The sequence below is a fragment of the Homarus americanus genome, unplaced genomic scaffold (genome assembly GCF_018991925.1).
Source record: "Homarus americanus isolate GMGI-L3 unplaced genomic scaffold, GMGI_Hamer_2.0 scaffold30535, whole genome shotgun sequence".
Lineage (NCBI taxonomy): Eukaryota > Metazoa > Arthropoda > Malacostraca > Decapoda > Nephropidae > Homarus > Homarus americanus.
In genome coordinates, this window is record NW_024732440.1 from 5,101,335 (window position 1) to 5,120,744 (window position 19,410).

The 19,410-nt window shown below is 38.3% G+C and overlaps 2 protein-coding genes across 4 annotated transcripts in view; one reads left to right on the forward strand and one right to left on the reverse strand.

The window, feature by feature from the left end:
• Positions 1 to 19,410, reverse strand: part of LOC121868779 (chitinase domain-containing protein 1-like) — a 55,814-nt gene that overhangs the window by 31,940 nt on the left and 4,464 nt on the right. For all 3 annotated transcript variants that reach the window (XM_042369683.1, XM_042369681.1, XM_042369682.1), the window contains exons 2-6: positions 15,037 to 15,186; positions 10,412 to 10,589; positions 9,082 to 9,191; positions 7,425 to 7,582; positions 3,106 to 3,209 (exon numbers count right to left, since the gene is read on the reverse strand). In XM_042369683.1, the coding sequence (XP_042225617.1) occupies positions 3,106 to 3,209; positions 7,425 to 7,582; positions 9,082 to 9,191; positions 10,412 to 10,589; positions 15,037 to 15,186 (700 nt within the window). The remainder of the gene's footprint in view (positions 1 to 3,105; positions 3,210 to 7,424; positions 7,583 to 9,081; positions 9,192 to 10,411; positions 10,590 to 15,036; positions 15,187 to 19,410) is intronic.
• Positions 18,843 to 19,410, forward strand: part of LOC121868780 (vesicle-associated membrane protein 2-like) — a 29,715-nt gene continuing 29,147 nt past the window's right edge. The window contains exon 1 of the mRNA XM_042369686.1: positions 18,843 to 18,933. Within this exon, the coding sequence (XP_042225620.1) occupies positions 18,882 to 18,933 (52 nt within the window). The 5' untranslated portion in view covers positions 18,843 to 18,881. The remainder of the gene's footprint in view (positions 18,934 to 19,410) is intronic.

Consider the following 19,410-nt stretch of genomic DNA (forward strand, 5'->3'; position numbering starts at 1 on the left):
CTTTATATCTCAGCATAATCAAAAATATATATTTTGTGAACACTGGAGAAAGGGATTTACAGATTATAAACTACTTATATGCAATACTGTACCATCCAAAAGCTTACCAAGGATCTTCAAGTTTACTCAAACTATTTGTAAACAGAGAACTCAACATGCTTACAAGATTTATATCTACAATTACAAATACACAAACACACACTTCCTCCATTCACATTCATTCATACTGCTCCACCAGATATATATACTGCTATGGTATTCCCTACCTACTAAAACCCCAAAATATCTACAGTGGTCCCTCGGTTAACGAGCACAATCCGTTCCAGCAGGTTGCTCGTTAACCGAAAATCTCGTTAACCGAAACCATTGTTTCAATGGACTTTTGGGTAATTGGTTCCAGCTCACCGAAAATTGCCTAAATTCAACATAAAAGGTAGAAAAATTCACTTACTTTGAGGTGTGTATGTAGAAGGCTCCTGGATGATGATGATGATGTGAATTTGAAGTAGGAGGTGGAGGAGGAGAAGGGAGATGAGAAGGAAGTGGAGGTGGAGGAGAAGCATTTTACTGCTTCTTGGAAGGTGAGTCACCTTCCATGAAAATGTCAGGAACCTCTGGACTGACAGATTCTCCACCACGAACATCCTCTCTCCTTCTTGAAGTGGAAGGCTGAGGGATAGCATCTTGTTCCCTCTGCCTTTTACTGAAGAAAGTGTCAATTGTGGTCTGTGGGGCATCTCTCCTCCTCACCATTAACTTGAGACCACTGAGTCCTCAACATGACACAAAGTTAGTTCAGTTTTTTCCACATCTGGGTGCTTTAAAGCCAGTTCCCTGAACTTCTCCCAGTAGTAAATCACATCTTTCAACTCTTTAGTTGACATATGGTCATCACTTTCAATTTCCTCCTCACCACTGTCAGCCTCTACCTGTAACATCTTATCCAGTTGCTTCAAGTCATCAGGAGTAAGTTCCTCCTCATGAGACATCACAAGCTCTTCCACATCCTCCTCCTCCACTTAAAGGCCAATGACTGACCAATGGACACAATCTCCTGGTCCAACTCTGTTTCTTCCTCAAATCCCTCAAAATCATGCACTACTGATGGCCACAGTGCTTTCCATGAAGAATTGAGGGATCTAGTGGAGACTTCTTGCCATGATGACAATCAATTTTACAGCCTCCAGGATGTTGAATTGTGTCTTCCAGAACTGTTTCAGTGTTAGTTCAGGATCATTGGAAGTTGCCTGATGACACCTCCTAAACATTTTCTTCATGTACAACTTCTTTAAGTTGCTGATCACATTCTGGTCCATTGGCTGTATGATTGACGTAGTGTTTGGAGGCAAAAACAACACTTTCACAAAGTCAAATTGATACTCAAAATTTCTGGTAAGTTCAGGGTCATGACCAGGAGCATTATCCATGAGGAGAAGAGCCTTTAAAGGGAGTTTATTGGTGGTTAGGTAGCTCTTGACAGAAGGGCAAAACACATCAACAGCCCATTCATTAAAGAGCTGTCTTGTTACTCATGCCTTACAGTTGGACTTCCAATAAACTCCAAGCATTGTTCTTACAACTTTCTGTTGCTTGAACACCCTGGGGTTTTCAGAGTGGTAGACAAGCATAGGCTTCAGTCGGAAATCCCCTGAAGCATTGGCACCAAGCAATAGAGTGAGACGGTCTTTCATGGGTTTATGCCCAGGTAAAGAGGCTTCATCTCTGGTGATGAATGTTCTTTTGGGCATCTTTTTCCAGAACAGCCCCGTTTCGTCCACACTGAACACTTGCTGTGGAAGATAATTTTCTTCTTCCATCAGTTCTTTAAATTCAACGAAAAACTTTGCTGGCCCTTCCTATCAGCACTAGCAGCTTCACCATGCTTAACAACACTGAAAATGTCACTTCTTTTCTTAAATTTTTCGAACCAGCCTTTGCTGGCCCTAAAATCTTCAAATTCTGTGCCTAAAGAACCAGGTTGATCTGTCTTTAAATGTTCGTAAATCTCCCTGGCTCTTTCACAAATGAATTCAGTAGAAACCGAATCACCTTTCATCTGTTTTTCCCTAATCCAGATGAGAAGTAACCTCTCAGTTTCTGCAATTAGGGATCTACTTTTAAACACTTGTAGATTTGTCTCTCACTTTCACTTCTTTAAATTTGTCTTTCTGTGCAAGAATTGTCGATACAGTTGATGTCGACATGCCATATTCTTTGCATAGCGCATTTGTTCTAATGCCTTGTTCATGTTTTTTTATAATTTCCTGCTTGGTTTGGATTGAAATCGCTTTTCTTGATCTCTTAGGCCCCATGCTGGATTCAAACAATGTCAACACATGATCTTTTAGTTATAAACTTGCTGTAAATAAAGACTATTTTCTTTAAAATAACACTGCCCTATATATTGTCAATATGTAAAATAAATTTCAAAATGACCAATAATTTGCTTGGAAACACAGAAAAAAGTTTTTAGTTGAAGAGAGTCTCAAGCAAGATGTTACCTCCAGTGAAAACAGAGAGAGACTAACGCCTGTTTGCTGTGTTAAGAGGCTGGATGGCGTGCATAAAACTAGTCACTTTACCTTCAATTATGTTCAATAATTGTTAGAATGACTAAAAAATTTAATATTAAACTTTTAAAATTATTGAATAGTAGAAACTTCTTGATATTTACTAAAATAGTAAGGAATTTAAGCCCTAGAACCGATTAATGTAGTGGCGGACTAATACTAAACTGGTTGACCGCCAAGTGCAAGCCAAAACTTGTTGAGGTCAGCTCGTAAGAAACTCATTAACCGAGGGATTGCTCGTTAACCGAAGTTAAGAATCTTAAGGGAGGTAACTCGTTACCCGAAATTTCGTTAACCGAGGCGCTCGTTAACCGAGAGACCACTGTATCTCATATCTATAAATTCACACAACGTAACATCACTCATCACCCGCACATCCATTCTCAAAACCTACTTCACTATGCTGGATGATTTCTAATTACTGCACATGGCTTCACTGTTTCACTTACGAGTTAAAAAGTGATGGAAGAAGATTTGATTTCATAACAAAAGAAGACTCATGAGCAGAAAATTTAAAATTTGACAAACAAACAACCTGGATTCTGGAAGCTTGAGAAGTCATAAGTCATGAGAGAAAATGCATCCACAACATCCACCAATGCTCTGAAGTGTTGTCCTAAAAAGGAGCCTGGAGAATTCCTGAAAGTAAAAGACAGATTAAAGTCCAATATGTTTCGTATTTTATGGCATATAAGACGCATTTAAATATATTTTTTTTAAATCATCCTGCAGCCAATATGTGAAGTTGTAAATCTCCTGTAGGCTAATGAATCCCCCAGATACTGTCTCCAGTAGGCTAAATTTATTTATTTTTTTTTTTTACGGAGATTAGCCCACCCGGGCACAGGTCAAACGACCCACAACGGGGCCTGGGGAGCAAAAAAGAACAGAAAGAAATTGAAAATAGAGAAGAAAACGGTTATACTGTACTGTGTTAACCTACACCATGAAGATGCCGAAAAACCAGCTTTTTAAAGTGAGACACATTGTATAAGCATGGAAACACAGAAGAAGGCAGAATATTCCACATTTTGGCTGTGTGAGGAAAGAAGGAGGTACTATAACGGGTTATTCTCGTGTGACTGACATCCACAAAGAAACGGTGGGCACCGCGGGCAAGACGTGCGTTACGAGCCCACGGTACACAGGATGCCAAATCCACCGAACATTACCTGTTAAAGTACCTGTAAAAGAGAGTGAAGCAACATTGCAGCGAAGAGAAAGGAAAGAGAGACTGTCGACTAAAGGAGGAGAGTTAATAAAACGAAACGCCTTTGATTCCATCCTATCTAATAGTTGGACAGAAGAAGAGCCACCCCAGATATGAGAGCAGTACTCCAAGTTAGGACAAATGAATCCCTTATATATTTAGAGCAACTGCTCAGGAGTGAAGTAGCTACAGCATCTGTACAGCATTCCCAACTTTCAGGAGGCAGCTTTAGCTATATTAAGGATGTGTGATTTCCAGGACATATTGGAGGAAATGGTAAGGCCTAACATATTTATTTCAAAATTTAGCAGGATGATAGCGTCCTGAAATGTAATTGGTGGGAGATCGTCTACTTTACAAAGTGTAATTGGTAAATATCGAGTTTTACTACTATTGAACTTAACCAAGTTTGTACCTCCCTATTCAGAGATGCTGCAAAGATCTGCACTGATAGATGTAATGATATCAGCTCTAGAAACAAATCTAGTTTGAGAGTTAGGAGGAAGAGGAAAATGTGAAGAAGAGTAGAATCATCAGCGTAAGAATGGATAGAATTAGAAGTAGTGTGAAGTAAATCATTGATAAAAAGAAGGAAGAGAGTACCCGGTAGGTGAAAGAACAGAACCCTGTGGGACACCACTACTGGTAGAGAAAGAGTGAGAGATCGATCCCTCGACAACAACTGTCATGGATCGGTTCTCAAGGAAGCTAGAGATTAGAAAACAAAGTGGGGGAGAGAAACCAAAAGAGGGAAGTTTAGATAGTAAAGACTTGTGCCATCCCTAAGAGAGGATGACCAAAGATGGGTGCAATAGGAGAGCAGATCACCAGTAGATCTCACCTGGCAAAAGCCAGACTGGTGATCCGACAAAAGTGAAAGGCGTTCAAGGTGACGGGGAAAATGGGAGTTCAAGATAGTTTCGAAAATCTTAGAGAGGGATGAAGTTTAGGGCAATGGGGCGATAGTTAGAGGGATTAGAATGGTCACCCTTCTTTGGGATGGGCTGAACCAAGGCATGCTTCCAAGAAAAAGGAAAAGTTTGGGTTTTCAGGCAGAGGCAAAAGAGGCGAGCAAGCACAGGGGCCAGAGCTTCAGCACACTCCCTCAGAACACGAGGGGGTATTCCATCCAGTCCATGCGCCTTACTCACATCCAACCTGGATAACACACCGGCAACCCTGCGAGTGGAGATTATAGGAAAGTGCATAGATTCAGTAGGAGGTGCAGGGGTAGGAAGGATAGAGTGGGAATTGTCTAAGGTAGAATTAGAGGAGAATAAGGTGCCAAAGAGGTTGGCTTTGTCAGGGGGAGAGTTGGCTATAGAATTATCAGGTCGGAAGAGGGGAAGAAAAGAAGGAGAGCAGGAGTTGTTACAGATGTTTTTGGTTAAGGACCAGAAGGATTTACTAGAGGAAGAATTAGTCAAGACAGCGGTCTTTCTTTTAATAAAATTCCGCTTGGCCCTACGAAGAATAGCCTTACAACGATTCCTAGAAGTAATGAAAGAGGTGTGGGTAAAAGGAGATGGAGATAATTTCATAGCTCGATATGCCCTATCTCTCACCCTGCAAGCAAGAGAGCAGGAGCGATCAAACCATGATTGTAATGTGAAAGTTTTGGTAGAAGATGGGATAAATGCACTATTACCACCCTGTATAACCCCAGCAATGCTGTCAGCACACACCAAGGCGTCCCGAGTGGAAAAGCAACATTCTTCCCAAAAGTCGGTGAAGAATTCTCGCAAGGATTGCCAGCTTGCCCACCGATAGTTCTATAGTTGACGTTTAGAGAGGGGTTGGGGAGCTGGTCGTGCCCAGTTTGATTTAATAGAAATAAGGTTGTGATCAGAAGACCCTAAGGGGGGAAGAAATTGGGTATGAATAGTGTGTGGGGTTAGAGGTAAAACAAAGATCAAGAATGTTAGCAAGTTGATCGTGTCGATCAGGAATGAGTGTAGGGTGTTTGATTATTTGTTCCAATTCACTAAGTAGGGAAAAAGAGAGTGCCTCAGCTCCACCTGGGTCATCCCTTGCAAAGCCAAGCCACTCTCTGTGATGTACATTGAAATCCCCTAGGTAGAGGATCTCGGTGTTGGGGTGTGTGGATAGCAATGACTCATGGCAAGAAGTGAGATAGTCAAAGAGTTCGAAATAGTTGGTAGAGTTGGGAGAACAGTATAGGAAACAAAGAAAAATAGTCACACTAGGTAGAATTATTTTGAGCCAGATGACATCATAAAGGGAAAAATTCAAGATCCATCAATCGAGCTATAGGTGTACGTGTGTTGTAGTAGGCGCATACACCTCCCTTAGAACGGAAGGAGGTATAAAGGTTGTAGTTGGAGACTTGAAAAGGTTTGGGTGAAGCTGCTTTGGACAGTTGAAGTTCGGAAAGTAGTAAGAGGTCGGGGGAAGAGGTTAATAGATGGTGCTCCACAGAAGGAAAATTGAGTCTCAGTCCGCGAATGTTGGAAAAATGAAGTGTGAAAAAAGCCGATCCTCCAGCAACAGCGGTGGCGTCAGTCGAGGCCCCAGTAACTTGATGATGATCAGGTCGGCCCTGGGGTCCACAACCTTCCCAACCAGTGGGACCCGTCCGAGAAGGCCCCGCTTCAATATTAATATCAACTGACATAGGAAAATAAAATAGAATGAATAAAACAGATCAAGAATGAGTACGGTTATATTTGTGGTGTTGTCAATAGTAAGAGACAGTTGAGACCCTGCAATTGTGTGTAAATGGGGCAGAAAGATAGATCAGCAACCTGGGAGTTGGTCACAATTTTCGTGATGCCATACAGCAGCAGGGTCTACCATTAGACAACACATTATGGTTCCAATATCTTCCCAGGCAGTAGTACCTCCCTGTTTGGTAGCTGCCTACTACCTACTACCTAGTCCAACTCCAGAATAAATATGTGAGCTTACTTAACCTTTAAGCCCCAGGTTAGGGTGCTGCAATTTTTCACATTTCTTCTTTAAGCCAAGAATTAAGGTTCCTACGCAATATACAGTACTGGTCATGGAGTTTCCTTTTATCTTTTACTTTTATCCTCTTTGCCACAGATCGGCTCGTTAGCTGCTTGGGCGGTCAGTTATGTTTCTGTTACACACAAAGGCAAGTAATGAGCACGCACTGGCTCCTGAATGTATCTGAACCTGCTCCAGTGTTGGTCAAGTCTGGTCTTGAACCAGACTTGATCGAGTGAGTTTTAGGAGAATTTCATTTTTTTTTAATGCTAAGTACTTTACTGTCTTTTTACATTACAGTACTGCACTCAGGAACTTCTTTTAAGTTTGTTTTGAGACATTTTAAGGGCAGTTCACTTTCCAAGAGATGGAAAGAGTAATGCAGGTACCACAAAGACACCATGCTCAGGTGTAATGAGACTAATAATCTTCAAACATGCACCACTTGGTAAACAGCAGACAATGTTCTCATTACCAGATCTTACCAGCTGAGTCCACTAATTCTATCTGACCAATCGACATCACTTATGGGGAGTATCCCTTATTTAGGGGGTTTATTGTACAGTACAGTATATTAATTAATTTTAGACAAATGAATTCTGAAGCATTGTAAATGTGGCACTAAAATATTAATTTTCCTTTGATCCTTAAAATGCAAGCTGATTAAAACAAACCTCTGGTACACAGCTGGGGGGATGACCAGGATAAATGTGTAGCCAGCATTACGAATCTTAACAGCCAGTTCACGGACAAAATTTGGCAAGTTTTCAAGCAGCTCACGCGTTGGCATCTGACTCCAAATCTCTAAAACGATGCCGTCTAAATGATGCATCTGAAAATAAGAAATTCATTTATGAAAATTTCCCAACAACGCTATAAATTAAAATCAAGTTTAATATTAATACAGTACTGTACTACTTATATGTAATATCAAACATGCAGTCTTACAGTCTTGGCAGAGTGGCTATTTCCCGATTAAGAATGTGCTAGTCTTGTGCTCTAAACATTGTTACCAATCCTTGGCCTAACACAATTAGTGATCCTGGTAATGATGATGCTCACTAAAATGTGTTTACTAAAGTATTTTTACAGGGATTAACACTCAGCACACTGTCTTATTAATAATATCATCCCCTCCCAAGCACAATGCTAGTTGCAACCTTCTGGCATGGAAAAGCCACACTATTTTCTTTTCAACAACTGCAGTGATATATCCTTTAGCCGGAACAATTGGGGCAGAGCACTTCCGGGGAGGAGAGATTTCCGGGTAACGAGACGACTCTCTTAAAGTCGGAAAAAATCCCTCATCCCTGGAATTTTTCGAGTAATGGAAAATGTTCTTGGAAGTTCCAGAATGATGCATTACATTAGCTCTCAAACCCGGAAAAATATCCCCCATCCCTGAAATTTTCAGGTTACTGGAAAAATTTTCTCGTAATTTCCGGAAAATGTGCCTGATTTTCATCTTCTCAAACTCGGAAAAAACTCCCCCAACCCCGAAATTTTGTGGGTACTGGGAAAATTTTCTCGGAATTCTCCAGAAAAATGTGCCCCTCGGAAAATCATTCCCAACGCCAGAATTTTCTGGAAAATTCCGGCTTTGGGAATGATTTTCCGAGAAAATTTAAATTTCAGCTATTGGAGAGTTCCGGGCTTGACGGATTCCGGTTAACGGAGATATTACTGTGGTGTATTTTTTAAGTATGAATCCAACTACAATCTACGCAAAATTGGAGTTTCACATAAAGTAATAAAAATATGAAAAAAAAGGAAAAAATATTTTGATGATAAGTTGTGTATTACAGCTTTCAAGTATATAGAATTACGTAGTGTTATACTGTACAATAAGGATTGGATGATTGACAAGGAAATCAAGTCATGGTGGGCAAGAGTTAACTAGCATTCATGATTTATGGAGAGAATTCTTATAATTTATAAAACTACAGTTCTGTAAAGAACTAAGGGTGCTTACATCAAAATTTTTGGTCTCAAAGTATGTGATGTATTTCATAGAATGAAAAGCAAAATTAGCAATGAAGACAGAACTTACTGCTACTATACAAAAAAGATACAATTTCAACCCTAGAATTGTCATGTTTCTACCAAATATTTCCCTTTAACTTTTGTATCATCCACCCCAAATAAACTCAGAGAAATGCTACTTATTTTTATGAAATGTTTTAGTAAATCTGAAACATTGAATTGTGCTCTCTTTTTAATTACAGTACCTAATGTTTACCCTCAAGAATTACACAAAGTTGGTTCTCAGACTCAATAGATACTGTACTGTGAAAACTCTTAAACGAGTAACAATTTAAAGGAACAACATACCCTGATCATACTGATGATATCATTAGCTAGTTTGCTGCGTTGAATCTCTGAATCAAAGAGTTCTCTGAAGTCATGAGCTTGCCACCCATCAAACAGAATACGTGGGACAACTGCAAAGTAGATGTTTAATTATTTTATGCATCTGATTTTCACAATTAATGCAAACCAGTTAAATATACAGGGTGTCCATAAATGATTACCATAAATACAGTATGCTCTCATGCTTTAATCAGGGTAATCATTTATGGACACCCTGTAGTATAAATCCTTGTTAACAAATTCAGTTCTATAAACTCAGGACCCTTCAATAAAATGTTAGCAAATATTAGTCATAAGTGGTCAGAGAGCTTCTTGACAATTCCTCGATCCTATCAACTACTTATTCAGTTTATTGAGGATCTCCTTTTCAATTTGCTTTAGTTTATTAACCACCAAAGGTCTAGCTTCCTCTATTTCTAGCTCTAAGTTTCTCTTTTCTTTATGATCCACAATAGCTTCATTGGTTTTGGTCTTACATTCAGGGCAATATAGCAGCAAGCTGTAGACTTTGTCAAATTCATCAGCATCCTATATCCCTGACCATCCTTAACTGCACATTCCTTACAAAATTGCTCCTCACAGTAGTTACAAACCCCCTTGGTGTTGCTGTGGTTGCACACTGAACCACTACCCCTATGCATGACTTATCTCTTGTGTTTTTGCACGGCACATAATTTCACCTGTGAAGCATGTAATATTGACAGCTGTCACCAGTGGGCACAAGTGGCAAGGTCTAGGGGGGGGGGGGAATATCTTCTGTTGAAATTAAGGTTTCATGCATTGTGCTTTCTGAGTTAAGAATCTACCATCTATAGGAATTTTCTTTGCCTTGAGTACAACTCATGATTTTATATAATTTTATGCAAAATTGTGTATCTTAGTGACAAAGACCTTTAAAATTAACAAGGTCTATGTGTTGTATGATGATAGAGGCCTAGTTAGTGCCTTCCCCACATTCCCTGGTTTGTGATGGAAGCTGAACCCTGCATCATTTTCTTATTCCTATACAGTGAACCCTCACTTTACGCGGTTAATTCAACCCACAGGGTACCGCGGAAAGTGAGAAACACGTAAAGTGAACAACATAACATATGGGATTAATTGAAATAGAGACCGGGCCGACCCCCAAACTCCACTTTTTCAGACACAATACCTACAGTTGTTATTTACCAAAAATACAAAAATGGATTTTAGACAAATAACAACGCAAGCAGAATCAATAAATCTCAAGAGCAAAAAAAATACAGTAGTGTCTGTCATAAATAATTCACATACAGTGCCAGATACTCACTTTTAACATTAACACTCTTTCCAGCCTTCCGAACTTCCTTGAGCCACCCCTGGTCAATGTCGTGGTCCCCAGTGATGAAGGTGTCCCCTCCATGATGCTTCAGCTGGAGCCAAACTGGTGAAATATGAGTAAACTTGCCACCCAGAAACTTGGCTACATCATATCCATGGTTGTTCCACTGAAACCAATAATAAAAATTAGTATGTACTACACAACACATTAGTGATCTTATATAACCATCTAAGCCAGCCTCCTAAAACACCATTTTACTTTCTTGATGTATTAAAGAAAAAAAAGGCACTTCCATGACAGAACTTTTACAATGGCATAAAAAAAAATACATGTTCTAAGTTGAAGCAAATGTTAAGTACATCTTTCATTACCAATGTTATTATTGATGACCAGTATAGTACAGTACAGCCACTCCTCGACTTACGACCACCCGGACATACGACAGCCCCAGTCGTACCAAAATTTTTTCAAATTACGTATTTTCGAGTCCCGACGTTAGTGATTGTGCTGTGTACTGACAAAATTTTCATTTGTAATTCTCTTTAAAATGGCTGGCAAGCTTAAAAGTGAGAGTTTTGTGGTGCTGAGAAGAAAAAGAGACACCCATTTTAGATTTTCTATGTATTATTAAAGCATTTTCGACTTATGACCAATTGACTTACGACCAATTTGACTTACGACCTGGATTTGGGTCCCTAACCCCGTCGTAAGTCGAGGAGCAGCTGTACTGTAATAATAATTAGAGCATTAAGTCATGGGAAACTCAGCAATGACTTGTCTTTCCTACTACAGGAGCAGTTAATAAATTTATATATAGGTACAATACTGTATACAAATATGTACTACATAATACTGTACAAGCATTCCCCATTTTATGAAAAGGTTCCATTCATGAAAAACATTTAAAAAAAAAGGATCACACTTTTCCATACTCCCATTATAAAGGCCGAGATACACTCTTATGAAAAAAAGTCTTAAAATGCCACAAAACAAGTTCTCATTGAAATCTTTTGTGTACACAATGATTACTGTATATGACAATAGTAATAACAATAAGGGTAATCTCCCTGTTAGCTGGAACAATTGGTGCAGTGTGTTTCCGGGGTTGGAGAGATTTCTGGGTACTGTGGCAATTTTTTTTATCCTAGAAAAAATCACACATCTATGAAATTTCTCCAGGTACTGGTGGAAGTTTCCGTGTCTCAAACAGACACAGAGGTGTATTAATTTATGCAAACACTACTGTACATGTACAATATATTGTAAATAAACAAAATATACAGTGGTCCCTCGGTTAACGGACACAATTCGTTCTAGAAGGTCGTTCATTAACCGAATCCATTGTTTCAATGGGATATTGGGTAATTGGTTCCAGCTCACCGAAAAGTACAAAGTAAAAAAAAAAAAGCACTAAAGTACACTTACTTTGAGGTGTGTATGTAGAAGGCTCCTGGTTGATGATGATGATGATGGGAATTAGAAGTGGGGGTGGAGGAGAAGGGAGAAGAGAAGGAAGTGAGGATGGAAGAGAAATCACCCCATGCTTGATGCCATCATTTCACCAATAAAATTTTAAGTTCACTAGGTGTAATTCAAGATTATTTTCTTTAAATCAACACTGCACTGCACTATATATTGTCAATATGTAAAATAAATTTCAGAATGACCAATAATTGTACTGTAAAAATGTAAAAATAGTTTATGTTCAAGAGAGTCTCAAGCAAGATGTTACCTCCACTGAGCAGACACACAAACTGACGCCTGCTAGGCGAGTCAAGTGGCTGCTTGGCGCGCTAAAAACTAGTTTCCTGTACTTCAATTATGTTCAATAATTGTTAAAATTACTAAAAATTTTAATATAAAACTTTTAAAATTATTGAATAGTACAACCTTCTTGATATTTACTCAAATGGGAACGAATTTAAGCCCTAGAACCAATTACTGTATTGGCGGACTAATATTCCAGCTGGTGAGCAAGCGAAAACATGTTGAGAAGAATTCGTATGGATTTTGTTAACCAAATTGAAGATTCTTATGGAAGGTAATTCATTACCCGAAATTTCGTTAACCGAGGCGTTCGTTAACCGAGGGATCACTGTATTCAATAATTTCCAAGTTTTATATTAAATTTTTTAGTAATTTTAACAATTATTTAACATAATTGAAGTACAGGAAACTAGTTTTTAGTCCGCCAAACAGCCACTCAACTCACAAAACAGGCGTCAGTTTGTATCTCTGGTCAGTAGAGGTAACATCTTCCTTGAGACTCTCTTGAACATAAACTATTTTTACGTTTTTACAGTACAATTATTGGTCATTCTGAAATTTATTTTACATATTGACAATATATAATGCAGTGCAGTGTTGATTTAGAGAAAATAATCTTGAATTACACCAAGAGAACTAAAATTTTATGGGTGAAATGACGGCATGAAGCATGGGGTGATTTCTCTTCCACCCCCACTTCCTTCTCTTCTACCTTCTCCTCCACCCCCACTTCTAATTCCCATCATCATCAACCAGGAGCCTTCTACATACACACCTCAAAGTAAGTGTACTTTACTGCATTTATTTTTACTTTCTATGTAATTTTCGGTGAGCTGGAACCAATTACCCAAAATCCCATTGAAACAATGGTTTCGGTTAATGAATGACCTGTAACGAATTACGTTCGTTAACCGAGGGACCACTGCATATAATAGTGTGTAATAATAAGGACACATCACTACAACCCCCCACCGTATTTAACATACGAATACAAAGGCAGAGAACGTTTGCATAATCTTTGGTAAAAACAGTATTATGACAATATTATTACAATCGTACTTTGTTTAGTTCCTTTGTTTTATTATCCCTGAAGATCGTAGCAACTTGAAGTTATGTACATCCTGAGGAGTGCGTATAACTTTAATGGCCTCGTCATAATCAATCACATACTGATCAAAGTCTTTCTCTGACCTCTCTTAAAATAGCCACACAGATTCTTCATTAACTAAATCATTAATTATTGATGCCGGAAACAGTTCAGTTTCATTATAAGATTGAGGTATGGGCTCACTTTCACTAGCATTTGTTGGGTCTGGCTCACTTTCATCACTATCAAGGTCAATGCATGTCTCTTCACTGTCCACTTCCACCTCCTCACAGTCTGTATGTTCTTGTTGTGATACACTAGCGTCACTGTTTGTGTTATCATTAGACTCGCTTTCATCATTTTCATCGTCATTATTGCCGTCGGTGCATGTCACGTAACTCTGTACCGGATCACAGTCTGCAAAAAGGTCTTGTGATGCATAGCAGTCACTTTTTGTATTATGAGTATACTCAGTTTCATCTATTTCAAGCTCACTTTCACCATCATTATCATCGTCAATGCATGCCACATTGTCTTTTAACTCGCCATGGTCGGCAAAAAGGTCTTCGGATGCTTTGTAGCACGCTAAAAAGTTATTCTGTGCGTTCAAAGTGTTATTGTCATTATGATAATCACTTTCATCATGCTGTGAGTCACTTTCATTGTCGACAGGTAAGTCATCATAGTCTCTAAAAAGATCTTCCGATGGTTCATAACGTGATGTATGGTTTCTTCTGCAATCATGCACGCCACCTGCACCATCGCCAGTAGCACTTTTGTCACCATAATCAACACTAAATTTACCACCAAAATCACTATCACCAAGCATTACTGGGGTGTCCACGTGAGCACTGGCATCAAACACATGCTCAGAAATAATGGGCTCCTGAACCCACACCAGAAGGCCTGGCCTGACTTGAGTCTTGCTCTAATATCGGGTAGATATTGCACAGCACTTCTCACACCTGTGGAGCACGAATAACATCAATGTTACGCCAAAAAGTTAACCTCCTGATGCTAAAATATGCACCAAAACTAAGGAGGCGGCAGCATCTGGGCACGCGAATTGGCTGAGTAGCTGTGACGTAGCAAGGTGAAATCCATTGTGATTGGCTGCCTCGGGGGGTATGGTCCGAGGGAGGCGCGCTATCATTGGCGCATGCTCCTTTCGCTCTGAACGGGATGGTGCCACTTTCTTTGACTGAGCGCACAGCCAGATACGTAGCTCCAGGCCTGAGGCGAAATCACACCTTACTTTTGAAGGACTTTCAACTATATTTCTATTCTAGCTAGAGGGTTACATCCAACGCCAACATGTAGAGGAAGGGTGAAAATAGTGATATCCATAAAAAACGCAATTTGGCCGGGGTGTCGCTTCACCCCCTTCTGACGCTGAGCGCCTCATATTACATTTAGAATTTCATGTCTAAGCTAAGCATAATAAAATAAAATTAAAAAGCCATGTACTGTAGAGGTACTGTAATTAGCAAAATTATGAAACACAGCCTCAAATTTAACATTTTGATACAGTACTTACAGTAAAAGAAAAATGGACTGCTTCAATAAAATAATTGATTAAGATATTATGTTAATTCAACATGAAAAATCCTAATGGGCCTACAAAAAACGCATTCACATCTATCATTTACGTAAAACATATGACACTGGTAGTGTAATAATATCTAAGAATTGAAAATTTACTAGTAATGGCAACTCATAAGTAAAGCAGATTATGAAAATATTAACTGAGAAAACTTACTGGAGTGACATAAGCAAGTGTCATATCATTTACAGCTCGAAAGGCAGTGTTGCGATGGTAAGTGCCATGGTTGTCCACGATGTCCTTCCACTTGGGACGATCAGTCACTAGTCCACGCTCAAACACAGTCTTGTTTACTGAACCGGAAACCTGGAAACAAATGTATTTTTTACTTTTACTTTTATCCTCTTCACCACTGATCGGCTCGTTAGCCGCTTGGGCGATCGGTCGCGTCTCTGTTACGCACTGTTGGCAAGTACTGGGCATGCACCGGCTCCTGAATATATCTGAACCTGCTCCAGTGTTGGTCAAGTCTGGTCTTGAAAGAGCTCACACTCATTGCCGTCACAACACTCTGGCAGATTGTTCCAAGAGTTCACAACTCTCACTCCAAAAAAGTTAAACTTACTTACCATTGTGTACTTTGTAATATTCTCTGTCAACATATACTGTAGTAGTATATTTATATAAATGTGGGCTAATCACATGTATTCATTAGATAACTAACACTACCTGAATTAACTAGATAAACAGCAACTAAGCATAGCTTATCACTTATTTCTCATGTGTTCCCATGTCCTCCACGAACCTCTGATTTGCACAGGTCATCACCAAATGCCCAGCCCTCAGTGGACTTAACCCCTGTATCTCAGAAGCAAGAGACATGTTAATGGAGCTCTGTAAATTACCTCCTAAATTCTCTCATAAAAGGACAGTTGCTTATTATCGGTTAATTTGTCATTAATAACAATAGCATGTGTGATATTTTAGTAATAAAATAGAAAAACCAGATAGTGTTTGGTTCCATACAAAGTGCTGTATACCAGTAATAGAATTAACAAAACATTAAATATAAACTAAATACAGTACTGTACTGTACACTGAGTGTACAGTATACTGTACAATAATAAATAAAAAACAATTGAATACTGTATTTTAACTTACTTTGAGGTGTGTATGTCGTATTAACAGGAGTTTTGTTTACATATCAAACGGCTGATTGTAGAGGCAGTCGATGATGCCATGCCATATTCTTTACAGCGAGCATTGGTTCTAATGCCTTCTTCATGTTTCATAATAATTTCTGCACTGTATATTATCAATATATTATCAGAATAACCAATCTGGATTTGGTCCCTAACCGCCGTAGAAGGGGTCTAAATATATATATATATATATATATATATATATATATATATATATATATATATATATATATATATATATATATATATATATATATATAATCATTGTAGTAAGTATGCTATAACGAATCTAATTGGTTCTAGAACCTTGTTCAATAGCATCGCTCAAGTTATAGGATTAATCCGCCCAGGCCACCAAATACAACCACTTAACACTGAAAAATATAATATAAAATTGTAAAATTGTAAAAAGTGCATAAATATGCATCTAAACCCTGAAATAACCAATATCATTAATACTTGTAATAAAAACAATAAATTAGTAAAATTTTTTAAATAATGTTCGTTGTAGGAGTTTCGTTCGTTATAGCATTCTCAATTTTATAGGTAAAACCGTTCGTTATAGGAATATTCGTAGTAGTATCCGTTCGTTATAGCATACCCCACTGTGTATATGTATATATATATATATATATATATATATATATATATATATATAGTGCCTCGTTAACGAGCTACCGTTAACGAGATTGCTTAACGATGCATTCTTCCATAAATTTAACTGGTTAACGAGTTTTTTACGAGCCGACTTCAACATGTTTTCACTTGCATTTGGCGGTCCACCAGCTGTAGTATTAGTCCGCCAATACAGTAATCGGTTTTAGGGCTTAAATTCCTTACTATTTTAGTAAATATCAAGAAGTTTATACTATTCAATAATTTTAAAAGTTTAATATTAACTTTTTTTAGTCATTTTAACAATTATTGAACATAATTGAAGGTAAAGAAACTAGTTTCTGGCGTGCCATCCAGCCTGTTAACACACCAGACAGGCGTTAGTCTCTCTCTGTTTTCAGTGAAGGTAACATCTTGCTTGAGACTCTCTTCAACTAAACGCTTTTTTCTGTGTTTCCAAGCAAATTATTGGTCATTTTGAAATATATTTTACATATTGACAATATATAATGCAGTGCAGTGTTGATTTAAAGAAAATAATCTTGAAATACACCAAGAGAACTAAAATTTTATGGGTGAAATGGTGCCATGGGGTGACTTCTCTTCCACCCCAATGCTTTCTCTTCTTCCTTCTCCTCCACCCCCATTCTAATTCCCATCATCAACATCATCATCCAAGAGCCTTCTACATACACACCTCAAAGCAAGTGTACTTTTCTACCTTTTTTGTTGAATTTAGGCAATTTTCGGTGAGCTGGAACCAATTACCCAAAAACCCATTGAAACAATGGTTTCGGTTAACGAGTTTTTCGGTTAACGAGCAACCTGCTGGAACAGATTGTGCTCGTTAACCGAGGGACCACTGTATATATATACTGTATATATATTACTGTATCTATCTATCTCCATGTTCTCAATCTATACATCTACATCTCTATATCTCTTTTTCTCCACCTATCTTTCTACCACACTCTAACTACAGTACAGTATACATTACGTACTTTGTATCTCTATACAGTGGGGTATGCTATAACGAACGTAATTGGTTCCAGAACCTCGTTCGTTATAGCATTCGTTCGTAATAGGATTAATCCGTTCCAGGCCCCCAAATACAACCACTTAACACTGAAAAAATTCTGTGGAAAATGTAAAAAATACGGTACTTTATCTTACCTTAGTGTTATTCAGCATGCAGGTACCCCTAAACACTGGCACAGCACTATCACTTCCACTGGGAGTCTTGGCTTTAAGGTCCTCAAACAATTGTTTAGCCTTCTCACAAATTATAGCTTCACTAATGTTACCACCTGCCATTTCTTTCTCCTTTATCCACACTAAGAGTAAATTTTCCATCTCTTCAATCACATTACACCTTGCTTTGCTAAGTCTAGAGATTCCCTTAGCCACTTGCACTGTTTTTAACTCCCCTTTATTCTTCAAAATCGTACATATAGTCGATTTAGCCATCCCATGTTCATCACTAAGTTTCGCAATGCTTCTTCCATTCTCACGTTTCTTTATAATTTCTTTCTTAGTTTCAAGGGTTATTAGCTTTCTCACTCGCTTTGGACGATTCATTGTTACAATTGTATACTTGTACAACAAAATAGTTATACAAATAATGCGAATTTCCACATTAAAAGACGAAATTTCAACAATAACAGTGGTGCACTGGCTACACAATGAGAAAAACATGGCGCCTGACGCTCTTGTTGTGGGTCGCGGTACAACAATATTCATGCGCCAGGCGAAATAGTCCCGTATTCATCCGCGTTCGTTGTAGGAGTTGCGTTCGTTATAGCATTCTCAATTTTATAGGTAAAACCGTTCGTTATAGGAATATTCGTAGTAGGATCCGTTCGTTATAGCATACCCCACTGTACTGTACTGTATCTATCTATTTACCTATCTCTATCATTTTATCAATCTCTTTCATATCCACTTGTCTGTATGTTTCTAATACTGCAAATGTATAAGAAGATTTATTAAAGCATCAATACTCTTTAATAATCAGATATAGAAATCACAAAAGATTAAATTTTTTTTAATATATTAACAAATCACTAAATTTATTTACATGAAATAAATTTCTATATATCCTGGTGACACATGAATGAGTTACAGCAGTGTTTCAAGAGTGACACTGAGGGGTTAAATCTTCTAACTGGCAACACCAACAGCTTCCTCTGAGTGTGACAACATAAAGACAAATATCAGTACTGTTTCCTGAGGTGTCATGGAAGGATGCACTCTCAGTTCACTCCAAAGATGGGCTCTGGATCACACAAGAAGAACGGTAAGTCGGTTATACTTAATTATTGTTGATTATATACAGCACTGTACTTGTGTTTCATCAAGATCATAGTATTTGCCTACACACTGTCTAAGTAACATAGGAGTGAGTGTTTATTCCATCAATATGTTCATTATATTACCCACCCTTGTAGAATACACATAAAAAGATAAATTTTCCTCGACTATAATCTACCATACATTTCTTTATACAATAACATTTAACCACAACAGAGAAATTACAGTGGAACTCAGCACAAGTTCCCTTCAGTGAAAAGAGGAGACTACTATGAATACTGTAGAGTACACTGTAAATGTCTTCAAATAATCTTGGCAAGTATTCTGTAGGGCAAATTCATGTGTCAATTCCTTCCTGTACTGGTAGATGATGTAATAAATTTCCTGACCACCAACAAACATTCTATGGCTGACACCACAGAACAACACCAAACACTGATATTACAAACAGCAAAGAATTTTT